Source organism: Platalea leucorodia (assembly GCF_965183815.1).
Source record: "Platalea leucorodia genome assembly, chromosome: Z".
Classification (NCBI taxonomy): Eukaryota; Metazoa; Chordata; class Aves; order Pelecaniformes; family Threskiornithidae; genus Platalea; species Platalea leucorodia.
Genome location: NC_138858.1, coordinates 26,398,657 through 26,417,764, shown reverse-complemented (window position 1 = coordinate 26,417,764; position 19,108 = coordinate 26,398,657). Strand labels below are relative to the sequence as shown.

General features: G+C 39.2%; 1 protein-coding gene across 1 annotated transcript in view; it reads right to left on the bottom strand.

Moving 5' to 3' along the window:
• ARSB (arylsulfatase B) overlaps positions 1-19,108 on the bottom strand; it is a gene marked incomplete at its 5' end in the record, with an annotated part of 71,763 nt that overhangs the window by 18,008 nt on the left and 34,647 nt on the right. Inside the window, 2 exons of the mRNA XM_082335989.1 lie at positions 6,837-6,907; positions 15,165-15,408. Of these exons, the coding sequence (XP_082192115.1) occupies positions 6,837-6,907; positions 15,165-15,408 (315 nt within the window). The remainder of the gene's footprint in view (positions 1-6,836; positions 6,908-15,164; positions 15,409-19,108) is intronic.

Genomic DNA, 19,108 nt, shown 5'->3' with positions numbered 1-19,108 from the left:
ACTGAATTCATTAATAAATTTAGCAAGTCAGATTAGAAAATAATACAGTGTGTACTGACAGATTCTGATTAACAACTCTGAATTAAAGGGTACATTTCCTTTCACCATGTCATTTAGTCCTGATTCTCAAAATAAAATTGCCTTCTGTGGGATATAAAGTTTCAATACTGCTCCAAGACAGGCCATCTAGCAATGACTGTGTGGTCAGAAATATGTTTGGTTTAGCAGTTAGGGGAATTTAGACTTAAATCCAGTTGGTTTTTAATTCAGCTGAATCACCAAAACTTGATTAAATGCCATAAGGCTGTCTAAAAGAAAGCAGATCTTTCACAATGGAAGAGCTGACGTCACCCGCACAGCTGCCAAACCATCAACAACTTGTTTTTTTTTTTTTTTAAAGACAAAGTCACAAAAATAGGGCAAAACTATTTTGTTTTTTTTCCTTCCAACACATGTAAATCAGATTTTTGATTTATGCAACCTTTAAGTTATTTTATGCATTTTATTTGTGCTTTCTTAACCAATACATTACAGAGAAAATGACACTCTGTTTCAACATAATTTTAGCTTTCTGTTTTTAATTTTCCTATTTTACTACCAAACTCTTAAAACTAACAGAAAATGTGAATGTTTCAGACCCAAACCTGGAAGACAGTAGCTCTTTCATACCAATGTCCTGCTTTTACATAATTGCAAACTCTCTAATAAATTACAAATCTACACTGAGACCCAGTGATTGAGACATACATTCATCACTTCTGAAAATAATCATAGAATCATAGAATCGTTAAGGTTGGAAAAGACCCTTAAGATCATCGAGGCCAACCCTTAACCTAGCTCTGCCAAGTCCACCACTAAACCATGTCAAAACTACGTCTACACGTCTTTCTAATACCTCCAGGGATGGGGACTCAACCACTTCCCTGGGCAGCCTGTTCCAATGCCTGACTACCCTTTTGGTGAAGAAGTTTTTCCTAATATCCAACCTAAACTTCCCCTGGCGCAGCTTGAGGCCATTTCCTCTTGTCCTATCGCTTGTTACTTGGGAGAAGAGACCAACCCCCACCTCACTACAGCCTCCCTTCAGATAGTTGTAGAGACCAATAAGGTCTCCCCTCAGCCTCCTCTTCTCCAAACTAAACAAGCCCAGCTCCCTCAGCCACTCCTCATAAGACTTGTGCTCCAGACCCTTCACCAGCTTCGTTGCCCTTCTTTGGACACGCTCCAGCACCTCGATGTCCTTCTCATAGTGAGGGGCCCAAAACTGAACACAGTACTCGAGGTGCGGCCTCACCAGTGCCGAGTACAGGGGCACTATCACCTCCCTGGTCCTGCTGGCCACACTAGTCCTGATACAAGCCAGGATGCCATTGGCCTTCTTGGCCACCTGGGCACACTGCTGGCTCATGTTCAGCCGGCTGTCGACCAGCACCCCCAGGTCCTTTTCTGCCAGGCAGCTCTCCAGCCACTCTTCCCCAAGCCGTAGCATTGCCTGGGGTTGTTGTGACCCAAGTGCAGGACTCAGCACTAAGCCTTGTTGAACCACATACAGTTGGCCTTGGCCCATTGATCCAGCCTGTCCAGGTCCCTCTCTACAGAGGGCCTTCCTACCCTCCAGCAGATGGACACTTCCACCCAGCTTGGTGTCATCTGCAAACTTACTGAGGGTGCTCTCAATCCCCTCATCCAGATCACCAATGAAGATATTGAACAGGACCAACCCCAACACTGAGCCCTGGGGAACACCACTGGTGACTGGCCGCCAGCTGGATTTGACTCCGTTCACCACCACACTGTGGGCTCGGCCGTCCAGCCAGTTTTTAACCCAGCGCAAAGTGCACTTATCCAAGCCGTGAGCAGCCAGCTTCTCCAGGAGAATGCTGTTGTAGACAGTGTCAACAGGGTGATGAAGAAACAACCAGAAAGACAAAAGTGAGAGCTTTTAGCAAGACGGGAGAGGAGCAATGACCTCTGAGGAGCCTGGGTCCAGCTCCATCTGCAGACCTCAACAGACTGGTTTAGCGCAGCGAGGTCCAACCAGCAGGTATGGTTCCCCACTCCTTTCCCCTGGGGCTCTGGCTCCAGAAGCAGCCAGACAGCGCTAGGAGGGTTGGCTCTCCCTCTGCCTCCCCACTTCCAACCACACAGCCCTCCTCGCCCCACCTTGCACTGCCTCTGGCATCCATCGGCCCCTTCAATGAGCAGATTCATCCTACCTGACAGAGGAAAACCAGGCTAGCAAGTTGGATTGGTCCATGGAGGTATCCGAGGAGTGCCAGAATGGATGCAAAATAAACATCAGGAGCATGCAGCTGGGAATGGGGAGGGGAGGAAGCAAAGCACATCCCCAGCAGAAACCTGCTGGATCACTTCATCACGTTTTATGAAACGGAAACCTCAGGGTTTAATTTCAGAGCCAACAGAATCAGTCTCACCTATCCCCCGAAATTCCTCCCAGTCCCATCCTTTGTGCCAAAATGAGCGCTTAGCTATATATCCAAGATACATCCAAAGGAAGAAAAAAAAAAAAAAAGTTATTAAAATCTGTACCAATCTCCTGACCCAGCTCTTAGCCTGGCTCTGTGAGTGGTTTTGGTGATCCACGAGAGAGAGGGCGGTGGTGAGGCACTGCGGGAGGCAGGATTTCCTCTTTGGTAGCAGCAGCGACCTACAGTAGTTTAAATTCCATGAAACTACTGCCTCTGGCTGAGGTTCCCCGGTGGCCTGAGCTGATCTAGCTGCTGGTCCTGCGGCCAGTCCCTCCATCTGCCACCAACCACACAGCTCCCCCAGCTCCCAGTCATACAGCTACATGGCAAGTTGATTCAGCTGGCTGATGTGATAGAAACCTTTCCTCCTCTTTTCCCTCACCACCCATGATAGTCTTAAGGCTGATCTGGCAGAAGACTCATCTTGTCACCATGTGATTTCCAGATCCAACTCAGGGGAAGGAGGAAAGGATGGGAGAAGGGGAGAGGACAGGCTGGCCAACTCGGCAATAGCTCACCACCAGACTGACTTTGTTACAAAGACCGCAACCCACTCCCCTCCTCATCCTAGTTTTTGGAGATCCCACCCTAGTTTTTCACACCACCGCCTCCTCTTTACACCACCACAATTGTTGTAGGCCTGCACTGCAAACTAGATCAGTTCATTGAGGGAAAAGATTGTTTTTAATCCCGACCACTCCACTGGGTCAGAGGGAGCCTGTGGGCAAAGTCTGCAGTCAGGGTCAGGAACCCCTTTATTAGCACTGAAGACAACAAATGATGAATTACAGTTTCAGACCACTGGAAAGGTTTATACTTGAATGAAGGAAGTCTGCTCTCTGAGAGAGAAGACGATTACTTGAAAGAGTCAGTGAAATAAGACCTGTGAGCACTTTTTTGTAAAATGGAACTGCACACCAACTAGTTTACAGTGTTTTCCCTCTTATGTTGTTTAGCATTAACAATAGGAGAGAAGTAGAGTACTTCGATACAAGATTACCGTAGGGCTATAGTATTTACTACTGGACATGAGCTCCTGAAAAAAGTTAAGTAGATGCTGACCAGTAGATTCATCAGATCTGCAGGAGTAACCCTGGCTGATGCCCAGAGGTTAGAAACCTGCACTCGGTCTGAGGACTTGAAAAGTTGTATAATGTTACCCCACAAGTGGTAAACATGCAGGTCAAGGTCAGTTCTAACAGACCACAGCAGCAAAGACATAATTCACTCTGTAATCAAGACAGCATGTCCTACCTTTAACTTAACATTCTGTTGAATACTTGGCTGTAACAGTTGAGTTGACACTAAATTAATTATGGCTTTTGCACGAATCCTTCCCCGAAGGAATGCTTTTTTTTTTTTTTTTAAATCTGAACAGAACATAGCTCAGTTTTCCTATTTCAGTCAAAAAAAATCAATGAATTACATGAGACATCCCATCATTCATGCTACTAAAAATATATAGCATCAGTTTATCCAGACAGAGATGAAGATAAATGCATTCATTAAATAAAAATATGCAGAAGAATGTATACATTATACGCAAAAGCACTCAAGAGTTCAGGAGCACTGAACGTGCGCTGAGTGCAGGTACAACAATAACTTAATGTCCTATGTGGGCACAACTACAACAGTGCAGTGTTTTCCTTAATAATATTTTGATCAGAACTTGCCTGATTATCCACAACATCCTGAAAGTTTTTTTGATTGTGTTTGAACAGTATCTTGAGAATTAATTTCCTCTCTGCTCTTCCACAGTACTCTGCAAACCCAAAGATTTGGCTTATCTGTATCTTCCAGTCATTATTTTACTTTCTAATTCAATTTCTACAAAAAAGAAAGTATTAGTATAATACGAGTACTTCATCCGACACAAGATGTTTTAGGTGACGTGATTTTTTAAGTGGACTAGGACAAGGGCAAGATGGGCATAAAGAAGGCCAAAGACTACACAGGAGGTGAGAAAGAACCCAGCAAAACATACATGCATATATTTTAGCACTGTAGGCAAAAGAGTACTCTGATCTTGAAACAGTAAGGACAAGGAAACAATGAACAGTCAAGGAAAGAGCAAGACTCCAGAGTGACAAACAGTTTATCACCTTGGTGACAGGAAGATTGTATGGGCAGTTTATTTTAAGATGCTCTTTTTTTAAAACATTAAGAGAGCCATGATTGCTGAAAATAAGAAAGTACTTATATATTCCAAGCTTTGTGTCTCCCTAATCAATCCATAATAGACACACCAATATAATTTATCTGGATCTTAGTTCTAAACTTATTACTCAGTTTGCACAAATGAAAAACAGACACTAAGTAGAAATCGGCTGAGTTACATACATATACAGTTACTCTTAATAACTCAGATTACTAAATAGAAATTTTAATCCTTATATGACAAAGCATAATTTCACTAGCTGGGTCAAAACCAGAATCATAAATAATACAATGACTCATCCTGCAAAGGACAAAACCATTCCAACTTCCAGTCAACTTATAAGAAATTGAGCACATTATGACAATAGATGAAGTATAAAGAAAGCTGGATTTCTTGTTCCCAACAGTGGACTATAAATTAATATGCTCTGTTGCATTAGAAATGGTATATTAATTAAAAGAACAGTGATCTGAAAAAGTAGAGTTTAATGTATATTTTGTCATGTATAACAGTGATAAATCTTGTCAAACCTATCAGAAATAGTTACTTACTCTCAAATCCTTTAAGAATGGTATCATAAAATCAAAACTAGGAAAAATATACGGTATACTAATTTGGAGGTCAACTCTACCTGTTCCTGACCAGAAGTGCTATTAAGGGAGAAAGTAAAACAGGTGGCACAAAGTAATCTGCCAAAATTATAGGCCTTTGCTGAGAAGAGACAGGGAAACCCTATATGGTGCATAAGGACATGTGGGTAAAGAGTTACATTTTTGTTTTTAGTGACTCCAGTTTTGAAAGGTACATAAAAACATCGTAAATTTACAGGCACGCATACCCCTTCCTCTGTTTGTGATGCTTAAAAGTCACATCTCATCCAGCATAATAGTTCCACTTACTACAGCTTCTGCCCACCTGCCCCGCTCCCTGCCCACATCTCATGCAACGCACACAAAAAGTAAGGACACACTATACGCAGCAAACAGTGAAGTATCGTCAGAGTATGGCATCATGGAAACAATATGGGAAAGTATTTCTTGAGCTTAGGCTCCTGAAAACCTCTTCTGCTCATCCCACTTCTTTTTACACCACTAATTTGTCTACTCAAACACCTCTGCTGATTTCAGTCACTGCAGTTCCCACAAGGAAAAGATGGTCTCCGAAGTACGCCTGAGAATACCACATCAGGGCATAACATCATATAGGAATGCTACGACTCACTGAGCATCCTTTGAAGGGAAACTGGAGTAGCTACACCTTAATTCCATCAGTATGTAGGAATTATCTGCAGGCAGTGCTGTCCAGCCAGCACTAGATAGGCACAATGTTGTTCCTTCTGACAAAAGCACCACAGAACCAGATGTGCATTGCAGAAGACCACCATACCCCCTTCCTTCCAGTTACTACAGCACAATGTGTTTCTGTCTTGCAGGCAACAGATCACTGTCCCCACTGCACTACTTTTCCTCTGCCTCAATTTACTTCTTTATTTAATGAAATACAGAAATGCTATAAAAACACTGGAAAGGACCTGTTCCAATGTTCTGCATGAAAAAAATCACTGCTTGAAAAGTTTGTAGTCTTTAGCAAACTAATAATGTTAAGTCATAAAACAGATGGTGCTTAAAGAGCTATAGACTTGGCAAACTTAAGCTCCAGTTCATGTGATTACGGCATTAAAGATCCAACCCATGTGATTATGGAACAAAAGCAATCCCAAGTCTTGGAGCTTCTCAGCTTCTCACGAACTCAAGTTTTCCATTTGCAAGGTCATATTATATAGATATATCAAGATGTGCTAGGGCGAGCAGTTCACTTGGAGCTACTTCCCAACCTGGAGCGCTGAAGACAGGGATTGGTACGTTTTTTTGGCAGTGTGCTTCCCTGTGCACCTCAGGCACATGGCTGCTCCTCAAGATTTCCATGTCCCAAAATATTTTATTCATTACTCAGCAGTGCTTCAAGAGCTCTCTGAAATAGGAAGTGCGCGTTTGTCATGATTCAGTAAGTACTGACAGCACCTGGGGGATGACGTCTCTGTATTTTGAAGCTGTTTACTTAAAAGCAGAAGGAATCCTACTCTATTTTGTTTCACCTAGCAGAAAAATACTTCACTTAAGGAAAACAAGGAGTGTTCAGAAGATAAACTGTATGTTTAATAACTCTTGAACAATCAGTAGCATACTCACATGGGAAGTCATCCACGAACATGGGGTCTATATTATGCAGCAGTTCCACCCTGGGGGAAGGTCTTCCTTCACTAGGAGAGATTTCAAAAGGAAATGTTAATTTCCTTCTATGGCTCATTAGGATTATGCATGTTTTATTTTAAGGCTTTTTGTCATCCTAATACAGAATGAGCTCGTAACCATAAACTAATTGCTATCAACTTTAATCTGAATGCTCTCCTCCAGCCTAGTAGCAACAGCTTTTGCCCCTATCAGTCTTCCCTGAATTCACTGGTGTTTACTGGGATTATTCACAAGTTCACAGAGTACAGAACTGTCCCTACTGAACTTTAAAAATCAAATTTTGCAGCGTAAGCTGGCATGGCACTTGCTATGCTCTCTGCACACTTGAACGAGTGCTGAAAGTGTTTTGGCTGGGTGCCTCAAGAAACACTAGAGGCATTGGCTACCCCTCAAAAACCCACCTTCAATTTGTAATTGAGTTCGCAGGAATTATTTAGATACTCTGAACCTTCTTGTGGGGAAAAAAAAAAATCATCCCTCTTTTTCTAGCCATTGACTCCATAGGTATGGTGTGGAATGAGCCTCCGAACTTACCCATAAATTTTCTGAGTTAAGTAAATCCCAGTCCTAAAAAAACTGAGTAAAAGAAATGTACTCTTTATAAAGGGCAACATGAGTAGGAAGGCACAATTAGAAAGACCTTTGGCTACATCATGACACAACAATATTTTATTATTTGACAGTGAACCTAAACACCTTTTTAGAAACTTCCAGATAACTTAAATTGTTTTCTTATTGTTAAGGAGCTTCATTGTAAGACTCAAAAATTCAACCAGGACCCCTAAGCCACTTGACGTTGAGAATAAAAAAATCAGGTAATATAAAACTTAGTGGAAACTTCAAAAATGGCTGTTATTTTATTATATAAAATATATAATTATACAATATTTACCTGTAATTTAAAATTTTCAATAACAACTAAAATGAATATTGTTCTTTTCCACTTCTGAAACCATTTCTGGATGCTACACATTTTGAATAAGTACAAAATTAACAAGGAGGAGTGGATGAAAGACTAAATGTATTCAGATAATACAGCCTTGGAATTAATACAGAGCAAGTACAATAATTAACCTACAGTGCTAGTAATTCAGTGTATAAAAACTCGCCACAAAAATGTTTTTCCCAAAATGTCTGTGAAAGGTTAACTCCCCCCCCCCCGCCCCCCGCTCCCTAGTATCTATAGTAGTCTCATACTTAACTAAGGAATGCCTGGCCTTATTTAACCAAATTTTATCTTAGATTTAATAGACTCATACTGTCTCTAGATGCTCCATCTACAGCTGTGGTCAAGTGTGCCTTTTGCCATCTGCTCACAGGTAACAGTAACATGAACCAGCCAACACAAGTTAAACTAGGATGTGAATTTATAGCATGTGAATGACTCTGCAGTTACTGCTTGGGGAGATAGTCTTAATTTGCAGTTTCTGAGTGTACCTACATTTTTCAGTATCCTTTTAAAAGAAACGAAACACCAGAATTATGCTAAGTAATCTAGTATCTTCCACCAGGGTCAAATACAGAAGAAAGAAGTAACTTACTCCTATGTGCTTCTCCTGTTTATACATCCAGTATTCACACAGTACCATGCCACGTAGAAAGTCAGAACCAAGGATATTCATGCTGTTCAAGCAGACTAGTATACTATCATATCATTAAAGGTAATTTCCTTTATGGCTTTTAATCTGGAGGGTGGATACTGTACACTAAACATGGCTACAAATGTTATTACACAGCAGGTAGAATACAAAATATAAACATTACACCCACATTCATTTAAGTTTTTCAGGCTGCAGTTGTCATTTTTATTGAGCCATTTTTTTCTAGGATAGAATATTGGTATTAGTAACTTGGAAATCTGATTTATATATAATCATGAGGTATACTCCCTGAAGTTTATGGCATTACAGTATTAAGCTCTGTAGCATTATCAGCTGGTACTGAACTGCTTGTGCAGTTTGGGTGTTATTCCAGTAATTCTGTTGCACACAAAATGGAGGTTAATAACCATCATATATTATTCACAAAACAATAGTCAGAGAAAAGAAGATGGCATTGTATGCTGAAGAAAGTGGCTGGCTAACAGAAAAGGACATCAGGAAGACAGAAACAACGTCCTGGGGAAAACAAATAAAGAATTTACACTTGTAGCAGAGTTCCCTTTCCCTGTGCCTAAACGCTGTTCTCCTTCCCCTTTATGGAGCTCCATGCTGACCTTAGTCCCCTCAAAAGACACAGCCTCAACAACAGATTCACCTCGGCAGATGTTCTGCCGAGGATATTTTGCATCAGGAATACAGTCTAGCCAACAGACCTAGAATAAGAGAGCAGTAAGATTCTCTAGGGAATCCTGCCTTTGTATTTCAGTAGCTTCCACTGTAACCATATCTTACAATGCTCTAATTTTAGAATACTTATTTTTAGACTCCGATATTCTAATATATTGCTCCTCTCCCTAAAAATAAGGAACTTTTTCTTTTCTCTGGTTATTATTCTACCATGTCTGACTATTTAATTTAGCAGTTAAAAGGAACTGTTTTCCAAAAACGTCCTCTATGTAAGAACATCTTGATGAAAACACACAGACTAACTTCAGAGCTGGTATGAGAATCAGCTAGTTTATGCTGAGAACATCACTCTGTCTTCTGTTTTGCAAATTTTTTAAAACCTACAGAAAGATCTAATACTCCTTAGTGAACGTGAACAAACATCTACATGCGATCTTTCGCTTTAGTTGTTGTTGCTGTTAAATATGCAGAAGATGTCCTTGGGAAGGAATCCAAGGTTTTTCAGGGTAAATATGTTTATCTTCCACAAAAACATCCTCAGTGTCTCTCAGCAAAATATGAACCTTTATAACCTTGCCATATATTGTATTTCTCTGGGTCATATCTGTATACACTTTCCTAAAAAAATGATATTTCAGATATGCTGGAAATGAACATTACTCTCAGCTTTACATTGCTCCTTCTTCAGCATTAATTTATACCATGACAATGAAAATTTTTTCAATCAGGTGTTTAATTCCCAAAATGAATGTAACGATTTGGTACACAAGAATTCAAGTTGATCTTGCTTCATTTACTTCATCTAGTCAATTGTGATATTTCCAACATTACAAAAATATAAAACTGAAACTTGCCCTGCAAAACGTATGAGTAAAACTTGAAAACCTACTCTTGCTAACAAGCTTTGAAAAAATATTAGTATTTTGACTGCATTTTATCCTGAATCTCTCAGTGCCTATCATACTGCTTCATGTGCTCTGCCATTTGGTTTTCCATTTTCCTGCTAATGCAAAATAAAATCTTTTTTCTGAGCACAGACATACTAGATATTCAGTACTGAAAACCAAAATATATCAAAACAATGTTTTGATATATCAACCAGGGCAAATTTCTACATAAGTAAAATTATTTTGCCTCGTGTCTCTATTTCAATAGAGAAGTAAGCATCTGGAGAACAGATGTTTCTTAGAAATGCAAGTGCATTGTGAGATACTTGCTTGGAAACATGCAGTACGGTTTAGATTCCTTGACTAGTTGCATTTTAGTGTTGCTTTCCATTAATTTTTCTTGGTATTCTTAGTTACTATTTTTGTAGAACATATTAGTGATATTATCCTGTATTTTTAGATATAATTTCTAATATGTACATGGTTTTAGAGGTTCCAGCTATATTGTAGTGTTACCCATGGTAATCTAAGATATTAGAAAAGTGCAATCTACTATGATTTATGTAGAAGGTTTATACCTGAGATTGGAATGGTCTGATGGATATCCAAAAATGGGTTGGTACAGTCATACTATCCTAAGTTATTTTCAAAAAGAAGGTGGGGACATTAAAGGGAAAGTTAAATCTAATTCCAAAGGTACTTGGAAGAAAGTGAAGTTTAGGAATTACCAGTCTCAAGATACGCTGCAACAAAATTTTGAATGGAAATGTTTTTTTGGTGGCCTACTAGCTTTTACTGTAGAAAACTGTAGCAGAGAGGCCAAGATTGGTATGAATAGAGAAAGACTGGGAAGGTCTGCATGTGAAGACAACAGCACAAACACACAGCAGGGAAAGGGCTCTCATAACAGCCTGTGTTAATGACACCCAGATTAGCAGGTCAGCAGGACCCCAACACATCTAGGCCAGTTTCACAGGACAGGGACATGGGGAGACAAAACAGTGATGGCAGCTGGTGACTCACAGAGGTGGGACAGGACAGAGAAGCAGCACCAAAAGGCTACAAAAAGGCATAACCAGAACCTGTTCATGGTCACCAACCTAAGAAGACAGAAGATGTTAGAGGACTTCATAGCCGGTGTCCCTGGACCTCTGCACCATTGCAACAGATCCTGGGCCTAACATCTGGTCACAGGCATCGTGGTGCCTGGCTGCCAGATGGATGGCTTGAAAACCGCTGCCCTGGTGCCTGGCTGCTGGGCAGACTTCTTAGACACACACCTTTTGGTAAGTGAGTGTCAGATCGTAAGAGTGCGAGCAAAACCTGCTTTATTTCAGTTTCTATTTTAAATAAAATCACATTCCTCTTCTATTAGGTCTCTCATTGATACAGTGTTGCAACAGTATTTCCCACACTACTAAGTCAGCAGATAAATTTGGGAAGAGCTGACAAGGTTTTGACTTCAAGTCCCCATCAGAGAGCTTTTAAGTGGCATGCGAATTTTTACCTAAGAAAACAAGTGCAAACAATGAGAACAAGAACATTGTTTTTCCTCAGTTTCATGCATTGTATGAAAGAAATGTAAAGTATAGCTAGCTAAGAAGAAAGCAAAAGAAGATATTTTTGTCCACAAGAAACATGTGCTCCTGAACTTTATCTTTTCATGCCATTTGCTCCTAACCATTTACTTTCTTGTAGTTCTTCAAGTCAAAATTAAGTAGAGGAGGCATGAAACGAACACTTGTATACACGCGTGGTTTTCAGCACTTCTATTTACTACAAGAACTTAATATTAGTCAGTGTCATGTTCATGCAATTCCTAATTTGGACTACCAGTCATCTTAAAATCATGATAGAAAGTTAATTTTTGTCTAGGATTTCAGCATTTATATTTAGGATTTCAAAATTTATATCTAATTTCTTATTATTTATATGATGATCTATATTAAAAAATTATATATTTATATGTAGTTATTTTCAGAATTATATTATTTCTGTTTATTGTATAAATATCATATTAAAAACACGTCCTTTGAAAACTGACCATTTTTAGACAGAGATCAGACAGATACTGGAATGGATCCAATATTTTTGTGACTTCTGAGAGTATCTGCATTGTCTCATATATTCTTTTGAATATCTAAATCAAGGTTCCAAATTCATATCCTTTTTCCCTCTGATTACACACATATGAAACAGTAGGCTTAGGATTAAAGTCAATGAAAAAAAAAAACAAACCCACAAGAAGCATATGCAGCTACTTGTATTAAACTGGACTGAAAAAAATACAGATGCAACACAGTGATTGGCTATTAATTGCCTTTTTTCAAATGAGGTAGAATCTTAGCAAAATTTAATTGCACTCATTATAAGCAACATAGTTGAACTTTACATCAGATGTCACCAAAAGGGCACTGTACCTTCATTGTTTGCTATCCAATATTCAAGTGACCTTTTGAGTTATGATCATGAAATTTAATATGCTCATTTCTCCTGATTACATGGGAAAATCATGTGAAATTTGACATTTCGGCTGCAAGGTCAGCCAAAGAGCAGCCTAACGGTTCACAGAAACTGTCTTTTTTCCCCACTCTGGACAGACACCCTCCGGTTGGCACTACTGAAAATATTGGAGGTCACCTATTCCCTAGCAGTGCCAGTAAATATCGCACTCAGTTCCTTCACAAAGAGGTAAGATGCAAGTGCCAGGAGCATGCAGGGGATGCACAGCTGTACCCATCCTTCCCCACATATAATTCTCCTGCTGAAGTAACCTGATCTGAGAAGATCAGTCCATGACAAAGAATACCTGCTTGAAACTGAATGCGAATTAGGCAGGAATTCTCCTGGTAGCTGGAAGAAAAGTCTATGGTTTAGGAGTACCCCAGGATCTTGCTGATGCTTTTTCCCACAGTAACATAGGCATGTGAAACATTTTACTGTCTCTGGCTGGACAGGAGTCTTCATTCCTTCCTGGCAGTTAATGGTCCCTGGCCTCAATTATACACATCCTTATCTTCTTCCACTTGGAAGAGAGCCATACAGTACACCTGGGCACAAGGCCATGAGCTCTCTGCAAACTCCAGCTAGTACAGGAAGCTACCCCATAGCTCCTCAGAAACAGAGGCAGCACTAAGAAATCAAGCTTAGCAGTTTCAAAACAGGTAATCCGACAAAAGGTACAAGCAAAACAATTCTGAACTCAAGATATGGGGCGGGGGGCGGGGGTTGGTTTGGTTTTTTGTTTTGTTTGGGTTTTTTTTTAAGTCAAGCTCTATATAGGGCTAACCAGGGACGGGCAGATGGGTTTAACTCTGCCTTCTCTAACTCTCAATTGCTCATCTCAATCCCTAACTCAAACACTTGCTGCTCATGTTTGTTTAGGAACTAACTCCTGTAATTCACAGTCTAGGATGCTAAGACACAAAAATCACTGTTTATCATGATGTGCTATGTAGAAAATTGCAGAAAATAGCTACATTTCTCCTGCAAGCTGGGGTGGGAACCCTGAGAAGGGGACAAAAGGTTATAACACACATAATATAACATTGTCTGACTGCTATAAAAACAGAACAAAGGCTATCAAAAGAAACAAACCACTAATTCTCAGATGAACAGCATGTAGGAAATAGAATTGCTAGTCCTTTTATTCTGCTTTAGCAGTATTAAACTTTCCATCCTAAATGATTCTTATGAGAAGTAAAACTATATTCAAAGACCAACTAAAATAAACATAACTTCTAAGAACATAGACAATAGGATTTAGCCCCATCAGTGAATACATTACATGCAGCACAGAAGAGGGAGAAACAAAGGAATTTAAACCAATGTCACCATGCAATTTTTGCAAAACTAAGGGTTGGTCACAGAAGTTTAAAATTCTGCAGAAACTCAGGTTTTAAGGACTTTGTAATCCATTTTAGAAGAATAAAAGAACATTAGAATAAAAGAAAAGCTTTCAGAGATGAAGGACTGACTGAATATAAGCCTTCATTGAAGATGTCACAAAGGGGCAACACCAGAGTTTCTTCTGATAGTTTGTTCCAGCGAAAAAATCACCTTTATCAGTTAATGCCTATTTCATTTATTCTTTTACATTCTATTTTACTTACTCTGCTGAGCCCAATGCACCAGTAATAAGCATATATTCAGATGTGCCCAGAGCCCCCAGTATTCAGCATTTGTGATAACTTTTTTATTATTCTTTTCCAAAGGAAAAATGTATGGGATTTAACTCATTTTCCTTTTAATGCACAGAAGACTCTCCATTATCTGAACTAATGGAGTTTGGGATATCCCAGTTAATCCAGACAGCACGAGAGGTGCAGAGTCAGAGAGAGCCCAGTAAAAGTCATTAGCTTGGTCTCAGAGCCAACCCAGCTGGAGCTATGCTGCCTCTTTTTTCCAGCCATCTAAGCATGTCCGCACTGCACTCCTGAGTGCTCCAGCTTCCTGAAATCAGGCACAACATCATGACCTCTCAGGAACCAAGTCAGGTCTACTTTTGTACTCAACCTCACAGGCTTTCTGAGACACTGGAGAGCATGATACAGACCTATTCAAATGGTTACACTTGGAGCCAGCCTGACAGGTCCTGTACTGAGCAAACAAACCATCAAAGTGGAATCCATGCTCAGTGAGTTTAATGTCTGCATAGATTTCCCACATGTTCAATTCTAGACGCATATTGCAGAGACACCCAACTGGGCTCTGTAGAGAGCAGGGCTGGGTCCATAAAATTTACTAACTTGTACTCCATGCTGGGCAAAATCAGTTAATGTACTTCTGGATCACAGTGAGCTCCTGAAAAAGTATTCCACGTTTGTGCATTGCTGTGCCCAGACTGACGAAGTCAACATACCAAGTTAAAGCTGTATGGAGGTTTTGCATCTGTGACTAGGATTAATTTGCAACCTGGATAATTCTCTCATGGATAGCAAAGTTAACTGCCCTTATACCTTCCCTTTATTTAGGGAAAGGAAGACATAATATTCCCCCACTGGCTCCCCCCAGTTCCACCTCTGTTCTCTGGGCTGATTAAATTCTTCTCATACCAGAATGCTGACTCGGTGATTTGACATGCAAGTTACCTGATAGCTTTCCAAACATCAAAGCCATCCAAAGGCTTAGTGCCATTGGTATGTCCTCCAGCAAGGTGCACCAGCGTTGGCAGCCAGTCAGAGATGTGGATGAGTTCATGACTTTCTACACCTTTTTGTTTCAGTAAAGGACTTGCAACAAACCCTACTGCTCTCACTCCTCCTTCCCAGAGGGTCCATTTTCTTCCTCTCAGCGGCCAGTTATTCCCACCTGCCAAAGTCTGTCCTCCATTATCTGGAAAACAAGTAATTAAAAGGAATTATTGGTAAGAAAGAAACAGAACAATCCTCCCCACAACATTTATTCATCCACTTGAAAAAATATTTTCACAATATAGGCATGTCATGCAAGTACTTGCATAGTGCTGTTAAGCGTTCATACAATATGTCGCATGTTCAGAGCATGTCACAAACATAAGTTAATTCTTGCCAGTGTCTTACAAATTACTACAAAGAAAAGTTATGGTTAGGCAGAAATGACACCATACCACAAGCCAATGATTTAGAAAGACATTGTTAAGAGCAACTCTGACATTGATTCTAAGTATCATTAGACATCCAAAGCTTCCAGAATCAGAGACTTGAAAAATTTACTTCCAACTACTTTACAGACCGCAAGAAGAGTTGCTATCAATGCCATCATTAATACTCAGAATACGCTGTTTTCCAAATCAGTAAGTTATACTTAAAATGGAAAACTGTTATTCCAGTGTCAGGACAATACCCGTACTCCTAGTTTAGAACCATTTTTTTCCTAGATTTTCAGGCAGCCACATTGATTTGTAATGTCACACAAAACAGACAGTTTGAAATGAGTTGAAACTAGTTAAAATAGTTGAAGCGATTCAGAAATATACTGAATTTACTGGGTTTCGTGAGGACAACACATAAGATATACCTATAAGAACAATAACAGAAAAAGTTGACCTGTGACTACAGTAACTAAGAAATACCTACATGAATTAGAGATAGCTCATGTAACTCTTTTTTAACTGTCTCTGGCCAAGCTTCCACACTTAGAATAAAATCCTTATTCCTGAAGTTAACAGAATTAGTGATTCTTTGAAGTTACTTTTAGTACTGCTGTGCAGTTGTTCTTGTTCAAACCTAATGTAACAATCTCAGAAGAGTCATTGATGACAATTCTTTTAGGTATAATTTTTCTGTATGCTAATGAGGTTAAAATTATTTCAAATAGTAGTCGTTGAATTGACACTCAGTGTAATATGACATGTTTATATTGTATTTTCTGATTAAAAACCAGGAATTTGAGGGAAGAAACAAGAAGTACATGTCCAGCACCTTACAGAAGAACTTTACTGTAACCACAATACAACAAAATGATCTTCTTTCTGTTTCCTTAATTAGGGATCAATGTAAAGCCCACTGTGAGCGTCCTTCTACTGCACACAGAAACCCTTTTTGTTATCCTAAGGAATAAAATAGTGCCTGTCTCCACATGTGAAGACTGTAGAAGGTGGAAGCCTAAGCTAAATGAAGGACTTGGAAAAAATAGCATGATTTGAAAAGTGTGAAGTGTGCTGTGGCCCAACCAGCTTCCAGTAAGGCTGCTTGTGTGTTCAGCACTCTTGCGTTAAAAAAAAAAATTAAGAGCTTTATTGTCTTCAGTATGAGATGCAGGCAACCAAATACTAGCTACCAATATTTCTCACACAACAATGTTGAGCACCGAGATCTGAGAACTTAAGCAGTTGCTGGTTACAAAAAAAAAAAAAAATCAGTTTTGACAATTCCTTCTAATCTTAGTGTAAACAGGAATTCCTGTCAGAGATACACATGGGACGGAGTTTTCAGTAGCTTTTAACCTTTGATGGCCTTAGAATAAAAGGTATCTTATCTACACTATATTAGAGTTTGGACATACAGTGGGATCAAATCTTAAGTATGTTAAATATCTTCTTCATATCACAAGCTACTTACTCTCCAGATCAGTTTAATACTAGCACAAGAGATTTTTTTTTTTTTTTAGTCCTGAATATCAGCAACAAAGTAGCAAGAAAATTATAGAAGTAAACTGTCTTTTCGAAGAATAGAGAGAGAAAAGTGTGCATTTCCTGGGTTACAGTCAAATCTTTACTATAGTTATTTTTTCTTTACTTTCTGTAGTTGAGTTGAAGACATTCACATTGTGCCAGTTTCATTATACAATAAATTCCCTGAGACAAGGAGTCTGTCTAACATATATCCTGTAAAAAGTCATGTGTGATATCAGCATTCAGACATAGTACACTAAGCAAAAAAAAGGGGAAAAAAAATCGTTTTGATAGCTTATCTGATATGTAAATGAAAAAACCCGACATATGAAACAAGCTTCATCCCACTCATTTTGACTTCTCATTTTCACATTGCTAGAACATTACTGTTTCCTTCTCCCTCAGAAATTCGTGTTCAAGAGACCCCTTCTGCTTCATTTCTTGACTGAGTTATCACGATAGTATTGAAGAAGGGAAAAGGATGGTTTCGGGTTTGATTACTGAAGTTTGTTTCCTTTCTAGGTAGGCAGAACAGAGCTGATGTGTCACTGGCAGTTTCTAAGTGATATCATTTTTCAAAGTTATAGATAACTACTGCCGTACAGTCTGAAATATTATCTAGGACTTCAAATATCAACAATTTGTTAAAGAGGAGCAAGCTACATAATAATGAAAGATCATAATGGAGTCCGTATTGATGAAATATTAAGCTAACCACTAAATAATAATAGTTGTTGGGAGGGAGTAAACAAGAAGCCACTGATTGCATGAGGTACAGACATGGCAGAAAGAAAGGCATGAACAACCACTACAGGACTGTAACTGGAGTTCTAGTCAGTCTTACCTACAAGGGTACGTCTAGACAGCAGGAGACAAAATGGGTAGCTGCTGTGTATGTGTTCAGATACCCTTCCCCTAAGATACAGCTGTCGATGTATACAATTGATGCTAAAAGCTTGCATGCGTTCAGAAAGCCACTGGAGAAGTTAAAGATGAAAAAATAATTGATAGTTCTTACATGAAAAGACATCACCTCTGTCTCAGGCATTTCTTCATCCACAAACTGCGGAAGATTTGAAAGTTTTCACAAAATTTTTGGTGAAAGGGACAAACAATGAGTCCCAACACTCTTTCCTAGACGTGTACTACCAGGCACTGCTATAGCGAGGGGATGCTTGGCTAGATGGATCACTCATCTGTGGAAGCACAGCCATTTTCATGTTCTCCCAAATAAGCTATTCCTTACTAACTCCTAATGCTATTTTAGCAAAGTATCTCAAATATGAAACAAACTCCAAAGTCCATATGGAAACTCCCAGTAGTTTAAAACACACACTTAATATCCACTTAGGTAAGAGACAAACAGGATGATTGTTGCTTCATGTTCTACACTGGCTTCATATCCAATTCTAAATCCACTTCAAAACAATATTTTCTGAATGATTTATCGTCTATTTTTGCAACTGTTTCTCTCCATGACTCATCGTAATACCTAATCTCAGCAGACAGTCTCCAGAGCAAAGCTTTTGGAATCAAGGTGCCTATAACTAGAGGCCCTGATTTATAACATTTCTTATTATTAAAGCTTTAGCCTTGCTACTTCAGCTGAGAACACAAGCATCCCCCAAGCATGATACTTCAATTATCTCTTTCCTGGAGACAAACATCAAATATGATTTTCATTAATAATAATAGTGAAATAGTCTGGAAAATGTAGTGAGCATATTTTTCCTATCTGTAAGAATGTTTTTTGTAATTACATCTATACAATTTAGACTTCAGTAGTACCCACAACATATTATGTACATTAGAAAAATCATAAAACAAACTAGCTCTTGTCCCTAGAGAAAGGATGAAAGGGGAGAGAATAAGGCTATATGTAGAAATTATGGTACTTGGCAAAAGTGTTACCTAGCTATTTTATTCAGTTTTGTTTGTTTT